General features: G+C 36.9%; 1 protein-coding gene across 6 annotated transcripts in view; it reads right to left on the bottom strand.

Moving 5' to 3' along the window:
* The window catches only part of DMD (dystrophin), a 2,236,200-nt gene that overhangs the window by 489,137 nt on the left and 1,723,793 nt on the right, over positions 1–23,270 (bottom strand). For all 6 annotated transcript variants that reach the window (XM_082680764.1, XM_082680765.1, XM_082680763.1 and 3 more), the window contains one exon: positions 18,710–18,899. In XM_082680764.1, coding sequence (XP_082536890.1) covers positions 18,710–18,899 — 190 coding nt within the window. The remainder of the gene's footprint in view (positions 1–18,709; positions 18,900–23,270) is intronic.

Below are 23,270 nucleotides of genomic sequence, written 5' to 3'. Positions count from 1 at the left end.
GCAATCACACTGGTTGAGACACTACAGAATGTACTGTATCTTCTCCTGGGATTACTGAAAATTACAAGTGTACCTAAATCACCTAGCAACAGTTTATGCCACTAATTCATTTTAGAGATATATTAACGGTAATCTTTTCAAATGTGTCTTTGAATTGATTAGACAATCTCTCTTGGAAGTTTCAAATGTAATTCAGCCAAAATGACAGGGAAATTAATGTTATTCTCTTGCGTCATTTCCCTAAATACAGAAAGGTAAAGAAATACCAATTTTAAAAACAGATATGTCTAATAATAAATGAAGTCTGAATATATAAAAAGATTGTTGTCAAGAAAAACCCTTTGCCTGGTTGTCTTCAGCTGACATCTATTTTTATATAGACAGCATGACTTAGATTTAGGAACTAAACATGAAGAAATACTGAATAATCCAATTATTCAAAACATGCAAAAAGTATTATTTCAAATATCGCTTCTCATAATAGTCCTGTTTTGAATACCATAGCTTTAAAACATTCAATTAAATAGATTAATGATTATAACAAGGATGGAAACATAATAAATCCATGTCAATTTTAGAAGTATTTCTAATATTATATAACAAATTGGAAAGAAATTTCACATATAATTATCTCTGTGAAGACACACCACAAGGGTAATTAACACAGCCACGATTCCATATCACCACAAGGGTTAAACCAGATGGTAATGTTCATTATTTTTATCTCTCTCACAAAACCAAATATCACTTACTTTCTCCTGGGAATGTGTGATGTATTAAAATGAAACATTATTATGCAATACTTTGATGTAAGGAGATTTTAAAAATCCATAACACAGAAATGTGTGTATCCCCTCAAGATTGGCGGTGTTTCCAACCATGACAAATGTTACTTACAAATAAGTTAACAGACATAAACAACGTATTTATGATCTATAAGTTTAATATAATGACATCACCAGACAAGGGAAGATCTAGTTATTTTAAAAATGTATGTTTATCAGCGAACCTTTAAATTATAGGCTTTATATTTTTACCACAAAATGGTTGATATTAATTTTCAGTAGGTAGTCAGGAAAAACAAAAGCTTATTTGCTGTCTAAACTAATGTAGAATAATGCATTATGGCTTCAGACAACAATCATTTATCCTCCCGGATGTGCATGGCCAGCACAGCCCTACTGTACACATCTGTCATCCTCTTTCTGAAACCACCAGCCTAGATGGAACACGTTCTGCTTGCTCACGGGGTAGAAGCAGAAACAGGAAAATACAAGCCCTCTTAAGGCCTAAGCTTCAAACCAGCACACTGTCACTTCTGCTCACTTGTTTGCTAAAGCAAATCACAGGGCCAAGCCCTTAAGGCCAGGGGTTGGGAGATACGTTCCATTCATAAGGAGGTGATGTCAAGGCTGTGGTTGCAGAAAGGGAGGAAGAACTAGAGTTAATCATTGAATCTGCTACAACTATATAACAGTTTCTTTAAAGCAGACACCATACTGCAGAACCTGAAATCATGTGTACTTACTTTTATCTCTTACTTCTTCTGGGTGTAATTTTTGCCACATGTTTGTCTGTGCTTGGTGACTGCTCTGTACTATTATTAATGTCTACTAGATTTAATAAATAAATAACCCTACTCTCTTTTTTTCAGTTTCTTCTATAAAGAATTCAAACATATATTTTATTTGGAGCAATCTTTTAGGAGTGTCCTGTGAGTTAGACAGATTGATGCAATTTCTACGACAGAGAGTGGAACATGCTGTTTGAGTCACAAGTCCTGTCTTCCTTAAGTCTAGAGTTACTTTTTAGAAGAGAATATATTATATAGGAATAACAATACAACACTGCCGTTGAGTTTAGATAAATTTTCTTTTTCCAATACCATGTAAAAGAAAATATCTCACATCACGAGAATTAGTCACTTTCTGTGAGAAGCCCTGCAGCAAAGGGAGTTCTCAATCAGTTATACCATGTAGGCAAATTACTCTCTCATCGTGTGTGTGTGTGTGTGTGTGTGTGTGTGTGTGTGTGCGTGTGTGTGCGTGTGTGTGTGTGTATTATGTCTCTCCCTTAGAATTCCAACTGTTTTTTTCATCTTATCTTCCGAATTCTTGTTTTTCTGGTGGCGTTCCATTTTCGTAAACAGAAAAGTAAAAGAAGAACGTGTCTGAAAACTTGCTCAGAGAATGAATTTCAATTTGGCTTCTCTATTAGAGGACTAATTTGCTTTCTATATGCAATTCTGGTGTGATCATTGTTGCATATATTATTGGATTTCACTTCCTATGCCTCTCCCACCTAAACTCATGTTGAGATTCTCACATGGCAGGTAAATTGTCTAAGTTTTACTGAGTCTAAATTCTGATACAATTTGTCTCAGACTTCTTGGTAAAGCAGCAGGAGAACCTTCCACCACATTTCTTTTTCCTTTGTGTTACTAGGCCCAAGTAAGCCTCTTTCTCTGTTGCCTTGACAGATCTCACAGAATAGAAAAGCATGTGGTGGTTTGTATTTTTCTCTTGCTTCTTCCCTCTCTCTTTCCCTCTGTTAAATCAGCTAATTATTTTCTATTTTAATGACATTCATAACACAAAATATTTTATATTCAAAGAAATACAGAGATTCAAGGAACAAAGTTCAAATAAGTAAAACAACAAAAACCTGTTCAGAATAAAATCTTCTTTGCTTGAATTAACCAAGGATGACACTTTTTATTTTTTGAGTGCATATACAAAAGGAAAATAAACACAAAGTTATAGGTGCCAAAACTGTTTATTCAAGATAAATGTGATTAGGACCTCACTGATTGGTTGGTAAAATATTGCTGAAGGGGTTATGCCTTTCTAAAGATATTTAGATAATCCACTCAAGTGGATACATGACAACTGACTATTCTCCTTCACTTTTAATCTTACATTCAGTACCAGACAGAATGTATTTCAGTACTGTAAACACACACACACACATACATACATACGCCCAAAGCAAAGCAAAGCAAACACTTTTTTCCCTTTCTTAACTTTACTTTTGAGACGTTGATTATAACCTAGATCTTGTTTAACAAAATGCATTTCTATGGAAGAGAGAAAATTCCCTAGATCAAGGCTGAGACATAATTATGAAAAATTCAGCCAATAATACAACTGGTTTAAGGTATGCAAATCAACCTGAGAAAAGAAACTTTCCTTCTGATACTGCAATTTGGTCATGTTAGGCTAAGTTATAACTTAATGTCATGAGCCATTAAATCATAACATTAAATTAATGATCATGGCTCAGATGGAGGCATGGGCAGTTTTATATAATATGCAAAGGGAAAAAGAAAGAAAATGGTAATGTAAATCTTCCTCAGTACCATCTGGCTTATTTTTTAAACCCATGCCTCTTCAAAACAGTGGGAGGAATAAACAATACCATTCCTGATTGGCTAGGCAAATGAAAAATTCTCCAACACAAGCAGAAAGTCTAATATTTTCTTCATTTCTTTTTCTTGCATAAGCACTGAGAATCTGCCTTACAGAATCAAAATCTGTCAAATTTCAAGAGCTGAAATGGCCTTAAGCAAACATCTGGCCCAGTGATTTTCAAATTTGAATGGGCACAAGAAACACCTGGGGGCTCTTTAAATATGCAGATTCCCTGGCCCATCCCTAGAGAGTCCGCTTCTGACAGTGCATTTTTAATAAACTTTCCAAGTGAAGAGAGCGTAGATTGTATGTGGACTTGCAGAAACGTTTCTTTTGTCTAGCTCCATCATCTGCCAGAAGATAAACCTGGGATTCACAATGCCATCGATTTCCCCAAGATCACCCAGGTCAGTGGTCACGCAAATACCTTGACTATAAAATAAGATACTCTGCACTCTCTGATACCTTACTACTTCCACAAAGAGTCCCTCAAAAAGTCTGTTAGCTCATATTTTCCTTTTTATTGTGACAAAATATTCACAACATAAAATTTACTATTTTCACCATTGTAAAATGTACAGTTCAGCGTCATTAAGTACATTCACACTCTTGTGCAGTCATCACCGCTAGCTATCTCTAGAAAGTTTTCATCTTCTCAAGCCAAAACTCAGGTACCCATTAAACAAGAAGTCCCCTATCCCTTCACCCCCAGCCCCTGGTAACCACTATTTGACTTTCTGTCTCTACGAATTTGACTATTTTAGGTATGTCGTATAAGTGGAATTATACATATATCCTTTTGTGTCTGGCTTATTTCTCTTAGCATAATGTCTTCAAGATTCATCCAGATAGCTCATGTTTTGATTTGCTGAATCCTTTTAATTGCTTGCTCAATATAATGTTCTGGTCCTTTAAGAAATGAGGTTCTTTCATTTGTCCAACTTTAATGATGGTTGCTAAATGAGAGAAAGAATTCAGAAAGGACAGTCCTGGGTGAGTGAAATAGATAGAGCCTGGAGGCAGGCACAGAAATGTGAAATACATTTTCTGCATAGTTGAAAGTCACTTGAAAAGAAACAAATGAAAAACATGAGAGAGAGAGAGAGAGAAACAGACAGACAGACAGACAGACAGACACACTAAGAAAAGGACAGGAGAGATGGATTAAACTGAGAAAAATTAAGACGTCCTTGAGGCTACCTTGTGCCCAGATTAGTGAGCAGAGCTATGCAAATGAGGTTGTTAACAGGTATATTCTAGAAATGAATTGGTACACACTGGTATAGATGAGATCTTGGGGCAAATAGAGAAAGAAAAGCAAATAGGTCAGTAAAATGTAAGCGTCTATATTGCTATTTGAGAGATACTTTTTGCACTTAAGATTTATTTTCATTGTATATACTTACTGCCATGAGTATTTTACAGCTTTTAAGCAAGAAAGGAAGTTATTTATGTTCTGTTGTAGAAAAAAAGCCTAAATTAAAAAAAATCAATATAGTCGTATATCCAATTTTTCACTTGGGGGCAAGGCCAGATAATGCTTCTGAGAAAAGGTATTTTGACCAAGACCTGAAGACCGAGTAGGAGTTAGCCAGGGAGACAAGAAGAGAAAGGGTGTTTGGGGCAAAGAGGACCTCTTCTCTTGACCTGGATAAGGCATACTTGCTGTTTAATATTCAGCTCAGTGTCTTGTACAAGAAGCTTTCTGTGTCAGTGTTATAACATAGCCCCCCCAGACTTTTTCACATTCTTCCATGGAAGCATGGAAGCATGTCCTATCCCCTTGAATCTGGGCTCTGTGACTGCTGGCATACTTGCTGTTTAATATTCAGCTCAGTGTCTTGTACAAGAAGCTTTCTGTGCCAGTGTTATAACATAGTCCCCCCAGACTTTTTCACATTCTTCCATGGAAGCATGGAAGCATGTCCTATCCCCTTGAATCTGGGCTCTGTGACTGCTGGCCCAACAGAATATGGCAGAAGCGAACCTATGCTGGTTTCTCCCCCAGGTCTTAAGAAGCTGGCGCCTCAACTTCTTGTCCCTTGGTATGGTTGCTCTTGGGACCTGGCGATTACACTATGAAAAAGCCCAAATTGCGCTATGGAGAGGACTACACGAAGAAGAATTGACTGCCAGCAATTGACTATTTGCCAGACATGTGAGTGAGCTCCCTTGGAAGGGGATCTTCCAGCAGCCAGTCTACTTGCTCTAGGTGATATCACCAGGAGCCCAGACAAACAGTTCCCAGTGAACCCTGCCTGAATTGTAGATTCATGTGCAAAACAAGTGACTACTATTATTTGAAGGTGTTAACTTTGGGTTGGTTTGTTATGTAGCCAAAGTTTACCAGGACACCTCCCCTGATCATCCCCGTAAGGTAGGCAGGAGGTGCCTCCTCTTCTGGGAGACCAGAGGACTCTGTATTCACCTGAATTATATCCCTGTCTTCCTTCTCCCCAAGTCCCACCACTACCAATTCCTCTTTGCGGCCAAGTAAGGCTCTTATCAGCCTTTGGATCCTCAAACCTCTTTATTGTTCTGTGGCAGATCCCACGTCTCAGTGGCTGTCCTTAAAAGTCACATTTAGAAATGCACTCAAAAATACGTTTCTACTATGTGTATACATGGCATAAATTAAAAAATTCTTTTAGGCTATTGATGGGAAATGAATTTACAGTTGTCTAATCAATCCAAGGGTTGCATCCCGACAGTGACAACTGTTTTCTACTCCAAAACAGAACATGTTAACACTTGTCCATAGCAGGTAAAAATGCAATCTACACTCATTTCAGTTTTTAAAACTGCAATGTACAACAGTTTTACAACCATTTGTGAAACTACTGTCAAAACTAAAAATAGGTTTTATGGAATAAATCATTGGGAAGAATGCCTGGTCAAGCAGTTCATAAACATACAGGTCTCATTCTATTTGGGGCCACAGCCTTGAACCGAATCCAATATTGAATTGTTGAACTGAGAGCAAAGGACTGAGGTGAAATGTGGTTGGCTCCTGAGAGCAAATGAAATGCTGCTTTCTGCAGAGAGTAACTTTTTCTATAACTCCCAGGGAATAATATATTGTAAAAGGTGTTGGAGATGAATAGAAATTAGAGAGAAAGATTGAAATCTTCAGAGAATTTAAGATTACATTTATACTACTAATAATATCGAATGGTCAACTTGCTAATCGACCTCTCAAGGATAACAATGGATGCAAGAAAAAAACAAAAGTAACTTGTTGCTTTCTCACTACTAGGTTACAGATATTCTTCCATCCAGACTAATATGATGTCCAATAGGGAATGATTTATTCCTCCCACATTCATGAAACTCTCTTTTATAACCAGGTGTAATGGCTTCTTTTACCTCTACGGGGAATGGCTGATTTATGCATAGACCTTTGTTCAATAACCTTTCTTTAAAGACTGATGTTGTTAAAAATGAAAAAAAAATGTGAACTTTTTGACATTTTATTTTAATATAATTTAGGAAACCATTTAAACTGCAAATGGATTTCATGTGGAATGAAAAATCACATGCTGATAACCTAAATTATTTTGAATACTATTCATCTTCGATTAATACCTGAAAGGTTTTCTTATTGGAATTATGAATGGCACAAGAGAGACACTTATGAAGTTCCTTTTAAAAATAATCTGTAAATACAAGACTGGAGATTCTTTTATTTGATCCCTCCAATCCACAATTTCAGATTTTTCCAACAGGAAGGGGGGCATTGCTACCCATCATATAAAGGAGTATCTTATTTATTTATTTATTTATTTATTGCCTAGAAAGTCTGCCCTCAAAGACCCCTAACCCTCAAAAAAACCTTTGAGGTTGGAGGAACGGAGGGGGAGAAAGTGATGTGAAATTCTTTGACTTCTTCTGTCGTCAAACTTTTCCTGACCTTTTCTATTCTTGTTTGGAGAAGAAGGCCTGAAATTATATAGATCTTGTCCAGGTTCTGATGGAGATCAAAGGAAGCGAGTGAATAGTCTCACACTTCTGGTTATCTTCACTGCTACTGCCTCACAGGATAAATGTAAAACAATTTTATTAATTTTATTAACGTACCTATAAGCCTTTGATGTGACTTCCAATGTTGGTCAGACCGTTTGAGAAAAATAAACGACTGATACTGAAGTGTGTTTCAGGGAATCTCAACGTCTGGTGTCTGGTTGAAAGAGAAGGGTGGCAAGTCAACTGATTTCCCCCAAGGAGGTCATTATGAAAGGCAAAATACCTCTTTTTCATTTTCAGTGTAGTATGTTTATTCTCAAGAATATGAGTATTAAGGTTTGTTTGTATCTGAAGACTTTGAAGAGCTTTTCAAACATGAGTCAATATTGACATTTAAGAACTAAAATCTACTGAAGATTTTTAATCTTTTCTTGGTTAGAAAAGACAAAGCTTTAAAAAAAATCAGTTTCAACACTCATGGTAGCCAATATTTCTGGCATGGTTTTATTAATTCACCCATTCCTTATTAAATAGCTTCTCACTCTACCCATATGAGGACTGTGCCCTTAAGCAGTCTATAGTGAAAGAAACAATACAAAAATTTACTTACAAAATTTATATGTTATACACCTGATAACAGTAATAACAATACTAGCTATGTTTACTCGTTGCTTACTACGTATCAAATACCATTTTATGCACTTCACATGTATCAATTCACATCACACTCACAATAGCCTGATGAGTTAGATGTTATCATTTCCCCCGATTTATAGCTGCCTAAACTGAGGGCAATTGAGAAATGTGTCCATGGTCAGTAAGTATCAGAATCATGAGTTAAACCCAGGCAGTCAGGCTTCAAAGCCCACACTATTAAATGCTATCCTCTCCAGACCCTCTAAAACAATACAGAAAGCATTAAGTGTTATTTAAAGGGCAAAGAAATGCCTCTGGGAATTGAGAGGGAAACGAGATGTCTTCTAGCTTGAGGGCTCAGGGAAAAAGGGAGGATTTGAATATGGCTTTCCTTGCAAATTAGGTTGTATCTGGGTAAACTGAGATGAGGAAAAGCACTCCCAAGAAAAGAAACAGGTCATCAAAGACACAAAAGTAAACTGGCTAGCTGTGTGTTTTAGTAGGAGTGAAGGGTGCATGGAGAGGAAAAGTAAGAAATAAGATTGGAAATTGAGTTTGAGGGCCAATCCTGCAGGGCCAGGTGAAGGAGTCTGCAGAATATTCTGAAGGCTTTGAGAAGTCATAAAAGTCGTTTGAACAGAGGAGTCGTATATTTTTTCATTCACTTGATGAATACTTATTGGCACCTATCATGTGCTGGGCACTGTCTTGAGCCATGGGCATATACAAGAGAATAAAGTAGATGAAACCCCTGCTTCCATGGAATTTATAACATAGTTACAATCTTAGCTATGCTTTACGAAGCTTAATTGAGATGGCAATCTGCGGGTTGGATTGTAGCAATGCCGTGGGCAGGAAGGAGTAGAGGAAGGTAAAGGTAAATAAAAGCATGGATTAGAGCAGCGGTAAGTGGACTGGAGAGTAAGGAACGGGTGCAAATGATTAGCGACGTAAAATTGATAGATCTTAAAAATGAACTAGAAAGTAAGGCGAGTGAGAAGGTGATGTAGAAATGACTATTTGGTTTGAAATTTCTCTGGCTGAAAAGATGGTGGTGTGATGAATGGCAGGACAGGAGACAGACTTGGTATTAAAGATATGGCCTATTTGGGTCGTATTGAGTTTGTGATGTTCGTAAGACTTCGAGTAAGAAATGTCCCATACATGGTAAGAACTGTGGGATTGATACTGGAAAGAGATAAAAATCTTCAAATCACTGGATTAAAGGAGATGAACAAAAGACTGTTTCTAGTCTAATACCTAGCACATAACCGACACTTTGTAACTGCTGGTTGACTACTGAATTAAGAGAATGAGATTAATGAAGACAGAAGAGACAGTCCAGAATAGGTCATCAGGTAAAGAAAGAAGAATGAGTAGTAACAGAGGTAGGAGAAAACTAGTAGAATATAGCACCCCAGCAAGTCAAGAGATGAGAAATTTTCCAGAAGACTGCGGTGGACTACACTAACAAATTATGCATACATTTCTAGGGCAACAGGACTTGATAAAAGAATCTGCATTTGGAAGTTATGGTGGTTTCATACAGAAGTGTTTCACTTAAGAGGCAAATGTGGAAACAAGACTGAAAAATGTAAAGGAAAGAAGGATGTTTAGGAAGTAGGAATATTTTCAGTAATCAACAAATTCCTATGAAGTGAATGATTTGAAACTTGCTTTTGGTTATCTTGGGTCTTTGCCTGGAATGCCGAATCAGTTTACAGTAATGGGTAGGAGAGCAGGATTAGTTGAAGGTCAGAAGGTCAAACTTAGGTTCAAATACTGACTCCTCTCTGTATAGCTGTGTGACCTTAAGAGAAGTTACCTAAACTTTCAAAGCTTCAGATTTTTCATCTGTAAAAGGGGTAAGATCATGCAAAAAAAAAAAGGGCGGGGGATTGTTATATCATGCAAGCAAAGCTCTTAGCACACTGCCCAGCACATAGTAATATTTTTTTTAATGTGAGACAGTATTATTATCTAGCCTAATAATTGGATAAATAAATAACTGAATTAAATGGTGATATTAATCCCAGAAAACTAAACATTTCTTTCATAGGCTTTTATTCTGAATTATTTCCCTCCTAATCTGGTATGATAAAACTCAAGTTGATTTTCAAAGACGTATTGATAGTAATAGCTAAATTACTGAAACTCTCTAATTTTACTCTCCCCTACTGAATATGGAAATAATAGTACCAACACCAGAGGTTTTCAGTGAGAATCAAATTAGAGAATTGAAGTAAAAATGCTTTGTCAGTTATAAACAAGGAACAATTTAGTTAATTTTATTCTCATTAATTAACATAACTTTAATCTATTGATTTTAAAGAGTATGATATTAAGTTTATATCTTTAGTTTGACTGTTGTTTAATGGTAATTCATAAAATTAATAAGGATCTTTCACTTGAAGAAAGCTTTTTCAAAGTGCTTTAAATATTTATTACCTTATAAGAGCCTCAGAAAAGTTCTGTGGGGAATAAAAGACAGTCGTTATTACGGGCTATCAAAATTGACTTTTCAGTATGCACAGTGTCTTCTTACCTATGTGAGCCTTTCTTTTAGTTTGTATATATAAAATTATAGAATCCAATGACTGAATTACAAAGTTATTCAACTTAGTGCTTCCCTTGTATCATTCCAGATAATAACTAACTTTAGTGGCAATATCCAAAAAAATAGGTCCTAAAGTTTTGATACACTGAATTAACATGTTTATATATGAAAGGGACCATGGTAAGATGGCTTAGAGTGTTATAACCCTTATAATCAAGTGATTAAACTCATTGTTTTATATCGAAGTTACTGTTTGCCACCACTGGATAAAAATAAATGGATTCTTATTTTCTATATTTAGTCTTCCCTGCTATAGGAGATAAAACACCAGTCTTGAACATTTGTCCTCATTGACTTTATTTCTACACTTTTAATTATTTTCACTGTTTCTTTTTTGGATTTTCTCTTGTGATCTACAGGGATTTCAGGGTCCAAACCTGGAACATAATAAACTACTGAATATAGTAAGATAACAAGCTGTGGCTCTTGAATCTATTCCTGAGTACTGCAATCCATAGTACTGTGACTGTGTATGAACTTTTTACTGTAGAATAAAAGGTAAATAAAACTTTTCCATGTTTATATAAGAGAAGAAATCAACTGGCCTTATCGGAAAGAGTTTTTCAAGATCTTGGATAGATTACCTAAATACTTTTACTTTCTCCACAGTATGAATTTTACACCAAAGTTTTGCTAGTTCTTTGCCTTTTTTCACGGTTAAAACATTTAAGAGAGTCTCTAAAGCTACGTCCTTTTGAAGAGCAGAAGATGGCATCATTAAGACCAATCCTATGCTACAGTAAGTAATATTTTAGAGACTTTTAGATATATTTCTGAATGGAGAAATTCAAGTAACAATGACATTGATTTCTGTGTAATATTATGTATTTCTATGGAGTCCATGTCGATGCCCTTCAGTTTTAGATCTTTGACCTAGATCTTTTTCCAAATGTTAGATCCACATTCATAACTACTTCAAGGGAGGTGATATTTTCACCTCTACTATTCATAGACACCTGAAAACCAGCCACATTCTTTTTTTTTTTTTTTGGTTATCCATTTTACTTTTTTACTTCACTGATATTTTTAAACATCTTTATTGGAGTATAATTGCTTTACATTGTTGTGTTAGTTTCTGCTGTATAACAAAGTGAATCAGCTATACTAATTTTTAATTTTTATTTTATGTTGGAATGTAGTTAATTAACAATGTTGTGATAGTTTCAGGTGTACAGCAAAGTGATTTGGTTATACATGTTCATGTGTCTATTACTCTTTTTCAAATTCTTTTCCCATTTAGGTTGTTATATAATACTGATCAGAGTTCCCTGTGCTATATAGTGGGTCCTTGTTGGTTATCCATTTTAAATATAGCAGTGTGTACATGTCAATTCCAAACTCCCTAACTATCCCTTCCCTCCACTCTTCTACCCTGGTAACCGTAAGTTCATTCTCTAAGTTGGTGAGTCTGTTTCTGTTTTGTAAATAAGTTCATCTGTATCATTTCATTTTAGATTCTGCATATAAGCGATATTATACGGTATTTCTCTTTCTCTGACTTACTTCACTCAGTATGACAGTCTCTAAGTCCATCCATGTTGCTGCAAATGGCATTCTTTCATTCTTTTTAATGGCCGAGTAATATTCCATTGTATAATTGAAGAATAAAAACCATATGATCATCTCAGTAGATGCAGAAAAAGCTTTTGACAAAACTCAGCACCATTTATGATAAAAACTCTCCAGAAAGTGGGCATGGAGGGAACATACCTCAACATAATAAAGGCCATATACGATGAACCTACAGTTAACATCATACTCAATGGTGAAAAGCTGAAAGCATTTCCTTTAAGATCAGGAACAAGACAAGGATGTCCACTCTTGCCACTTTTTTTTTTTTTTTTTTTTTTTTTTTTGCGGTACGCGGGCCTCTCACTGCTGCGGCCTCTGCCGTTGCGGAGCACAGGCTCCGGACGCACAGGCTCAGTGGCCATGGCTCACAGGCCCAGCCGCTCCGCGGCATGTGGGATCTTCCCGGATCGGGGCACGAACCCGTGTCCCCTGCATCGGCAGGCGGACTCTCAACCACTGCGCCACCAGGGAAGCCCTCTTGCCACTTTTATTCAACATAGTTTTGGAAGTCCTAGCCATGGCAATCAGAGAAGAAAAAGAAATAACGGGAATCCAAATTGAAAAAGAAGAAGTTAAACTGTCACTGTTTGCAGATGACATGACACTATACATAGAAAATCCTAAAGCTGTCACCAGAAAACTACTAGAGCTCATCAATGAATCTGGTAAAGCTGCAGGTTACAAAATTAATACACAGAAACCTGTTGCATTTTCTATACACTAACAACGAAAGATCAGAAAGAGAAATTAAGGAAACAATCCCATTTACCACTGCATCAAAAAGAATAAAATACCTAGGAATAAACCTATCTAAGGAGACAGAAGACCTGTACTCTGAAAACTCTAAGATGCTGATGAAAGAAATCGAAGATGACACAAACAGACAGAAAGACATACCATGTTCTGGGATTGGAAAAATCAATATTGTGAAAATGACTCTACTACCCAAGGAAATCTACAGATTCAATGCAATCCCTATCAAATTACCAATGGCATTTTTCACAGAACTAGAACAAAAAAATCTTAAAATTTGTATGGAGACACAAAAGACCCCGGATAGCCAAAGCAATCTTGAGAAAGCCGCATTCTTGACTTCTCTTCCCATAACTATTTTTCCTCTTTAATTCTGCAACTCTGTAAGGCACCCAGTCATGCCAAATGGTAAGCAGTCAGTGACTCCTCACTGTACCTCACATTTCCCCCTCACCTCTTCCTCCCATAATCTACATCACAATGTTAGTTTCTTCCCTCCAAATAGCTCACACATCTGTTTCCTTTGTTCAACCTCAACACCTTAATGATCATTTCTTGCTTGGAATATTACAGAAACAACTTTCTAACTTTTGTTCCTGGACAGGTCTCATATCCTTCCAATTCATTCTCCTCACAGCTACCAGAGCGATCTTTCAAAAACATAAGTTAGGTTATTCCATTTCCTTGCTTAAAAACGTGCTGTGACTTCCCACAGACTACAGATAAAGTCCAAACTCTCAAAGATAGGCGGACAGAGGGAGGGAAAGACAGCTAACACATACCGAACACTTTGAGCGCAGCACTCTGCCCCTCTGGTGGGCATTCTACATGTATTCTATCAGTTATTCCTCACAAAATCCTGTGAAGTATTATTTTCATTGCACAGAAGAATATAACTGAGACTTAGAGGTTAGGCAATAAGTGGTCTTTCGGCTTACAAGGCTTACACTCTATCTACTATACCATGCTGCCTTTCTACATAATTTAGCCCCAGCTGATCTTTCCAAACTCATTTCTTATAATAATCATACCCCACCCATAGAGAAGTACCTTTCGATTCCTGAACTACCCAACTGTCCAGGACTTTCAACACGCTGTTTCCTTCCCTTTTGAACTCTGTGTATCTAGCCAACTCCTAACACATTCTTCTAACTTTCTCTGAACAGAAGTTCTCAACCTTGGCTGGACATGACAAGCGTGGACAGGACATGCTGTGATCAATCCAGTTTGAATCTCTGGGGGTAGAACCCAGAGATCAGCATTTAAAAAATCTCTTCCAATGTATAAGAAAGACTGAAAAACACTGTTCTAGGTGAGTTTCCTGGCCTCTCTGGCAAGCTTACCTCAATCATCTTCTGTTTTTACTAGATCCTGTCTAGCCCTCTACTGTAACACTCATCACTCTACCATACAATTTTGTCTTAGCATAACTATCTTCACCTCTGGAATATAAGCATCCCAAGGGCAGAAATCATACTCTAATGCAGAGGCTTTTGAATATATGTTACACACTGATCCAGTATGTACACACACACGCACATATATGCAAACAGTTGAAACCAAAACTGCAGAAAATAATACCGACTCTTATTTAAGAGTGATGGACTCTTGTTATTTTCTATTCTATTAATTTTATTCCTTTCTGTTTAAAAACATGTGGATTGATACTCATTAAATTAATTACGTAACCTAGTACTTTGAACTACGTTTGAAAAACATCTCTCTAATCACATTCGTAATGCTAGTCCTAACACCATGCTAGGCATCCAACAGGTATTTAATAAAGATTTGATGAATCAATCAAAGTTCTTAGGGAACATATATATATATATATATATATATATATATATATAATGTTTTGTATATCAAAAATGGCAGGCAGACATCACTAGGCAAAAGAAAAACATCAAGGTAAACTTTCATAATCTTTAGACACCAAAGGAGAACGATTAAAAACTACATATAAGACTCAATTCAAATTATAGCAACAAAAAGGAATACACAGAGGGTTTTCTTTTCTTAGAATTAGGAATCTTCAGATTACCACTCTCCTTTCAGATGCACCTAGAAATATGACAATCCAATTTATTCAGGATACTAATTTTGCTACTGAGGTTGCATTCTTCCTTCTTCCTTAGGAATGAATCAGTGGGCCAAGATACATTGTGAGCAACACTGAAGAAGCTAAATTCCCCAATTTCAATAACATATTAGAAATTTAAGGTAGCTTAATCAATTTCCAGGTGTACTCTGATGTACAATTCAAAATTTATCAACCTTGTCTCTCTGGAAGCGTTTTGTTTAATAGAAGAGCATTTCTACAGTGGGTGGGGGAGGGTGGGAGGAGACATAGGTAAAACAAATGAAATTAGAGGAGGGAGTGAGTTGAGAGATACGGCCTGAGACATGACCCAGAACACAGATGAGGGAATCTCAAATATTAATTGCTCCATAGTCTCTCTTGCTGAGAAAAAGACCCTAATTATGCCACCTTTATGACCATCTCTCCCCACCACATACCCATCCCCACACACCTTCTTTACAAGCTGGTATTACAATTATCTCTTGGGGGTGCTTAGAGAATCAGTTAAGATTGGTGAAATTCTTGTGAAACATTAGTAAACATGCAGAGTCTGCATGTTTAACTAACTATTTTCAGTTAGTTACCCACGGTTTTATGTTAGAACTTAGAACTGCGACCATCTTTACCAGTTCTCTAAGGCCCAAAGCAGGAAATGTTTTGGACACAGGAAGAATCTGATTCAATTATGAACATAGTTCTTCATTTTAAGAATAAATTTGCAATTTAAGAATTTTCAAACTGTCACCTCTTAGGGCTCTATATGGTACTCTATAAAAATACATTGGCTTTAAGATTCCAGTTATACTGTCAGAAATAACAATACTTATAAGAAAAAAATCTCCTCATCCTAAAGCACAAGGTCAAATATAATGACTTTGCTCTTAGTAAGGAAAGTAAATAACATTTTTTTTCTAATATAAGGAAGAAACTTGAATGGCTTTCAGAGTGGAATTAATCAGGTTAATTCCATTCAGGAAGCATATACTTCCTAATACATGTATGCTTATCAAACCCAGGAATTGTAATTATTGCTGGGAGAATTAAACATCCTATGAAGTGGATGATAAGCAGTGATAGTCAGGTAGTCTAGTAAGAGCTGGAGTCTCCACATATAGAAACACCGATTGACAGTCACAGAGAAAAACCCATTTTCTGACCCCCTGTCCCCATTCAGCAGCATCTGTATAAAGTAAAACATCACTGCTTTTGGGTGGACAGATATATTGAAATCTGTTGGGAGAGCCGCTGCTCTGGCTAGGCATTTGGAGTTTCCTTTTTTAATATGTAAGAACTATTCTTGCTATACAGCATGAATCAAACAATGAATATAATGCCACCAGCTTCTGCAAACGAAGTGAAAGGCATACAGTTACACTTTATTCCCTCACACATATTACAGAACATTCGTTTTGTTCAAAATTTTAAAAAAGTTATCTTTGGAGGGGAAAAAAAGCAAACACTTCGATTTAGCTGAAATACTGAAACTGCATGTCATCTCCTAAGGTATGTGGTTTCATTTACTTTCAAGCTTGCCAATTTCCATTTGTTGCTTTTAAACCCCAGTATCTTGATTTAATTCTATCAGTTGAAATGTGCCATTAACAATAATCAATAGTTTCAGTAGTTTAGAGTTTTACCATGACATCTTCAAATCTTTCATCAAAAGACCATTATTCAGCCATCTAACTGAAAATCAGAGCTGGCTATAAATGTCATTCCTATCCATAAAATGTAGTTTCAACCTCAGGCAACTGGAATCTATAGAAGACACAATATTAACTGAGAGGGAATGAGAAATTGTCTCTTTTAAAATAACACTGGAATCTTAGTTAGTCCTACTATAGTTAAGGGAAAATGGTATGTCTACGGTTTTCAGGAACTCTAAGGGAGTTTTATATGGCTTTTAAGAGTAAATACAGTTTTATGAGTAATATAGAATAAGCTAAGAAAGTTTCCTCGGCACCATTTCCAACTATTTTTGAAAGAGATCAGAAATCTAAACACAAAATGTACTTTATTCTCCATTCTTCCACAGTAAACATAGTTAGGAAACACTGCAGTTTTTTTCTTTAATGATTCAGAATCTTGCAGTTTCTCATGATGAGAAGTTTGTATATGAATTTTCATTGTATAAGTACTATAGATATAAATACAAAAAGTATAGGAGATAGATGGATGTATCCTTGTTTTGCCCTCAACAAGACATCCATCAATTTAAGAAATATTTTATTAAGTCGCTATTATAAAACTGAGTCACTGGATTTATTTTTAAAAGGAAACTGCTTTAAAAAATCCACTTAAAGTTTTACTCTTTATTTACCATAGCTGAGGGGAGTATGTGAATCCACGTATCTAAAATTCTAGGGTGGCTTTATGGGCATGGACAAGGAGAAATAAAATTTTACTTATGAAATATCATAAATCAAATATGTTACAGCAGCACATTTTCTAACTGTTTACCTAAGAGTGACCAAAAAACGAACTTTACACTGCATTTCCATTCACAAGCCATGGGAGATACCTGGGAAGATAAAGTCAGGTGTTGTTCTAAACAAACTACCTCCAAATGATCAAACTAACTCAACACACATTGTGGGGGAGCAAGTGGGGGCCGAGGATAATGATAAAGAATGAGGAATCCAAGAAGCTCTAAACTGCCACTGTCATCTACTCTACATACGAGAGCATCCGAGTAGATCACATGTCCTATCGAAACAGAAGAAAAGAAGGAGAACAACAAGGAGGGGAGGAGATGAAACTTTGCTTAATATGATTTGATTTTGGAATTATTTTTCAACCTAGGATATACTATCCCTTTTTTCATCATAATTTTAAAATATTAAAAAACTGAAGTTAGTCCTAAAAATGGATCCTATTATTCTAACACTCCAAATTTTCTTTGCGGTACTAGTAAACTTCTTATATCAAGTCAGAAGACTCAACTATACATAACGAAACTCCATTGTAGGTCAGGAAAATTATGTCAGGTCCTGAACGTAGGCATCAGGAGCCTTCCTGAACTACAGAATAAGATTCTCACCAAGACTTCATGTAAACAAAACTACCTGAAACTTCTGTTTTCACTGTTTATGCATATGAAATTTTATAGCAAGAATTCTTGTTTCTAGGAAAAACAATTGTCGAAAATTGTGTGATCATTAACTATGACAGATTTAGCTATATCATTTTTATTTTCACAGATCATGTTAGGAAGAAAGCTATAAAATACCAGATTAACATTTCAAAACTTACTGGCAAGTAATGAAGGGAAACTGATTCAGTTAGCAACGCAAAATAAAACAGACAATTCATACAGATGCTTTCCATGTAAAATATTAAATAAACACTCAAAAATGGCAACTTTTTCAAATTTAATAAGCCAATCCCTAATTTATTCTTCTGAGCAAAGTTTCTTCTTATCAAAGCTCTAGCTTTACGGGCAAGTTTTTCCTGGTCAAAACCACACACTATTTAGAAGACTGGGGTATTAAATGAAATAATAAATGATTTTTCCTTTTTCCTCTGTCTCTCTTCTTCTAGCCCAAACGCTTAAATACATAAGGCCATGTAAAACAACTATTTTAGTTCGTCCACAGCGTATCAATTACAAGGACAAATGCTGAGAATTCTTCAACTGGATTCACAAGAGGGATGAGGTAGAAATGCTTGACTTACTTGCCATTGTTTCATCACCTCTCTTACTCCCCTGGAGTCTTCTAGGAGCCTTTCCTTATGGGTGGCATCCTGCAGGACGTTGGCAGTTGTTTCGGCTTCCGTAATCCAGGCAAGAAACTTCTCCAGGTCCAGCGGGAACTGTTGCAGTAATCTATGAGTTTCTTCCAAAGCAGTCTCTCGCTCACTCACTCTGCAAAAGAACAAATGTCCAGATGCAATTCTCCTCAAACATCAGAAAGGCGCACCCAGTGAATCCCACGAAAAGAGCAAAGTCCAGGGGACTAAATTGTAATATACGAACAAAGGGGTGAGTTGTTGCTAAAACTGCTCTTCAAAGCATCAACCACTAGAATAGCGTGTGTGTGTGTGTGTGTGTGTGTGTGTGTGTGTGTGTGTGTGTATTTGGACTTTTAGACTTTTGAAAGTTCACATGTGAATTTTACAAAAAAGAATTTTTTAAACTTTTTAGTTTCTGATGGTCAATTTTGAAAGTTTATTTTAATATGCTGCAAAAGTTTAAGCTAATCTTTATAGGTAAAACCCTAAAATCTATACCATGCTTATCTTTGATGTCACCTGAGGCAGGAAATCATGATTAGACAGGCCAGGAGAAATGCAAACCTAGAACAGAAAGTTGAACACTGAAAGAGAAGGGGACTGAAGAACAAAAGAGAACAAAAAGACTAAGAAGTAGGAAAACCATGTATTTCATAGAAACCATTGTACAAAATGTAATTTTGCATAACACTATCATGTTCTAATTGTGTTAGCTTTAATTTTCATTACCTGATGGTCATACAACTGAGAATATTTTCCAAAAGAAAAATTTTATGCGTAATGGAAAAAGTGGAGCCTAAAATCCAGACAGATCTGGGTTCAAATCCCAATATCCTCTACCAAGTGTGTGATATGACAAGTTACTCAACCTCTCTGATTTCTCATCTGCAATACATATTGCTGTGATAAGAGCGAAAATACAACAATGTGTGTAAAGCTGAGTGCCTCACACATTATGTAGTCACATATTACGGTTGCTCAAAAATGTTAGTTCCCTCTGCCCACATCCCATTCTCATTTCTCTAATCTTTTAGACGGAATGAACCAAATTCCCTAATGACACAAAAGTCTAAAGAAAAGTTATTCATATTTTCTGACAATATATATAATGCATGTATTGTGGATACACACACACATGCCCTCAGCAAACATCTACATAATAATAGCTTGGGAAGGAAAATTGCCTGAGGCAATAACAGTCCCATCTAAAAAAGATTCAGGTAAATTTTGTCTGCAGTGAGGAAATTAGTACTCTATTTACATGCCATATTTGCCTTCTATTATTACACAAACACTTTCTGGGATTAAACATAAGCTAAAAATGGATTTAAAAAAAATTGAACACTTGAATATGATACACACTGCTTGTTAAGATGTGATTGTCAATAATTATGCAAAACTGCAATTTATTTCAGCAGCAACTTTATCATGGGATGTGCAAACCAGGCAATAAACAACTCCTGCCAAGCCAGCGGCAGCAAAGCCCCCGGAAGAGCTGTTTATTCATCATGGGTGAGGTTTTTGCTGAGCATACAGTCTTCCACAGTGTAGTTTCGGTGCTCATACTGGATAAAAATCTTCTGTCTGCATTAACTGGTGGAGGGTAGAATAGGTTTATGAGGATGCAGCTACTGGAAAAAAGGAAGCATTGCACTAAGCTATTTATCAACTCCTAAATAAACTTGAATACTGCACAGCTGAAAGGTAGCTTTGTGTTCTGGTCGGGCAAATCAGTTAAACCTCGCAGAGTTCAAGGGCTAACCTGAACTGCTGGCTCCCTGCTTATTTAGTTTCCAGGCAAATTATCAATGCAGGGAGAAATATCAAAATATCGTTATTTGCTTATTTATTTATCTTTTTATTTAATATGATTTAAAAATTCAGAACCATTGCAACAACACTGAGAATCTTAATGTTATAATCTGTCATGAAACGTACAAATGTACAGGTTGAAGCATGTGTAATTGCTAATGTTTGACCATTTCTGACCTACAAAAGGGGCAATTTCATCCCGTTCAACCTAATATTTTAGGTTGCCTCGTGCATTGCAAATCACTAAGATTTACTCCACCACCAGCTCCAAATCTCGCATAGAAATGAGCTGTCACATTGCAGAAGACAAATGCAGGGTTAGACACTGATATATATTCTAACATACTCCAAATTCACACGAAATAAAAGAGCAGTGTGAAACTCCCTCATGGCAGAGTGAAGCTTGGAGAATTAGATACTGTGCATTTTATTACCAGCTTCATCATCATCATGAGCTGCACCTGATGCATCTTAGCTCCTCTGTCTTTAAAGAGAAACACCACTTCCCTCTGCTTCCAGAGAAAGTAACTAGTAAATAACTTTCTAAAATGTGATGCACATAAATCAGATGAAAGGGTTCTACCGAGACAATGAGATTTCCAGCCAAATCCTACCACTGAGTTTGCTGCTTTGTAAATTAGGCCCTTAGGGAAGAGCAGTAACTCTTTCAGGACCCTAAGGCACTGTTTTCCTAAACGATACCCTCGTGGTCTGAAATACTGACAACATCAGGCTGAATGTCTTCTAGTTTGGAAATACGTTAACAAAAATTCAACGGCAGCAATAGCAGAAAAATCTCTTTGATCAGAGGTGAGACTGTTATTTCCTGCTTGTGTGGGAGACTTAAGGCTGCATCCTTTCTCCTGAAATCAATCTATGTACACTGAATTCTTAGACTTTAATTGTGCCAAGTCTAGACTAGAAATGAGTCAAGGGTACTTGTATGGCATCTTTGTGCATTCCAAATAGCTCTGACTATATGCCATACTTTAAAATTTTCCGTTACCATATGGCTTTAAATGGCTTATATGATAAAATAAAAATGTAGAAATAATAAGAATCATAAAGAAACAAAAAAAAATTGGCCTAGAACAAAACTAAAGATCTGGAACATCAGGCTTCCCTGGTGGCGCACTGGTTAAGAATCCGCCTGCCAATGCAGGGGCCACGGGTTCAAGCCCTGGTCTGGGAAGATCCCACATACCGCGGAGCAACTAAGCCCGTGTACCACAGCTACTGAGCCTGTGCTCTAGAGCCCGCGAGCCACAACTACTGAAGCCCACATGCCACAACTACTGAAGCCTGCAGGCCTAGAGCCCGTGCTCTGCAACAATAGAAGCCACCGCAACAAAAAGCCCGTGCACTGCAACGAAGAGTAGCCCCAGCTCGCTGCAACTAGAGAAAGCCCGCGCACAGCAACAAAGACCCAACGCAGCATAAAAAATAAATAAATAAAATAAGTCTATTAAAAAAAAAAAGATCTTGAACATAGATTTTTTTTTTTTAAATTCCCTTATCCAGATTATCAAATTATAGACCCTGGAGAAAATTCGGCTGAACTTTAAAAGTAAGAATGACCAGATATCATAAAATAGTAATAATGCTTTACAAGTATAATCTACTGCATTGGTTAAGTACTTTTTATATAACAAATTTTAATTACCAGCAATTCCAGCTTTATAATGCATAAAAATAGCTGAGAATTTGATGGAGTGTGGAATGGGACAGTGACTTCAAAAGGTTTTACTTCTATTCATAAGGGCACCATACACCAACCTCCATATATAAATACAGGCAGGGTGGTTCCCAAAGTCTGTTCCGCAGCCCAGCAGCATCAGCAGCAACTGAGAACTTATTAGAAATGCAAATTCTCAAGCCTTGCCCTAGACGTACTGAATCAGAAATTCTGTGTGTGGAGGCCAGCAAGCTGTAGATCAACAAGCCTTCCAGGTGATCCTGATATATGCTAAAGTTTGAGAATCACTGACGCTAGAGACCAAACTTTGAGAACTACTGGTGCAGTGGATGCTGTGCTGGGTCTGCCTAGACCCCTCTTCAGGACTGAAGTATGTCTTGCTTTAGCTTCTAGGAAAGCAACTGGAGGCAGGTTGCATCCAGTGACTGGTTAATGTGTGGGCTATAGAAGCCTGGTCCCCTTGCTCCGACTCAGGACAATTCGGGAAGGGAGCGGAGAGGAGGAGGGTTGACTGATGTTGTGGCTGCAACTGAATTAAAGCCCAGCTTCTCCTTCCGCCCTACTGTGCTTCCTTCCCCTTCCTCTCTCACAGGTGTTATCCTGAGAGCACTCTCCAGAAAAAATTCCTGCACGTTAATTGCTTTCTCAGGATCTGCCTTTTGGAGAACTTGACCTGCTGAACTGTCACACTAAATAAAAATTTGAAAAATATACTTGTTACAAAATGTATGTGGAGAAATACATAACTATACTTGCACAGATTGTGGTCTCAAAAGGAGACAGGACGGAGGATTCTCACACTCAGCAATTGAGCCTGAACAGCCACTGCACCTTTGGGTGCCCTTTAAGGAGATCTATAGATAAGGCAGAGTTGCATTATCACCAGTTAGAAGCAAGAATCTACTGAAGGGGCAAAGTGCTGGAGCTGCAAGAATCTACTGAAGGGGCAAAGTGCTGGAGCTATAAGGCTTAGTGCAATCCTGCAACTGCCCAAGA

Source organism: Grampus griseus (assembly GCF_964374135.1).
Source record: "Grampus griseus genome assembly, chromosome: X".
Taxonomy (NCBI): domain Eukaryota; kingdom Metazoa; phylum Chordata; class Mammalia; order Artiodactyla; family Delphinidae; genus Grampus; species Grampus griseus.
The sequence above is the reverse complement of the archived record's forward strand: the minus strand, read 5'-3'. Positions and strand labels throughout refer to the sequence as shown.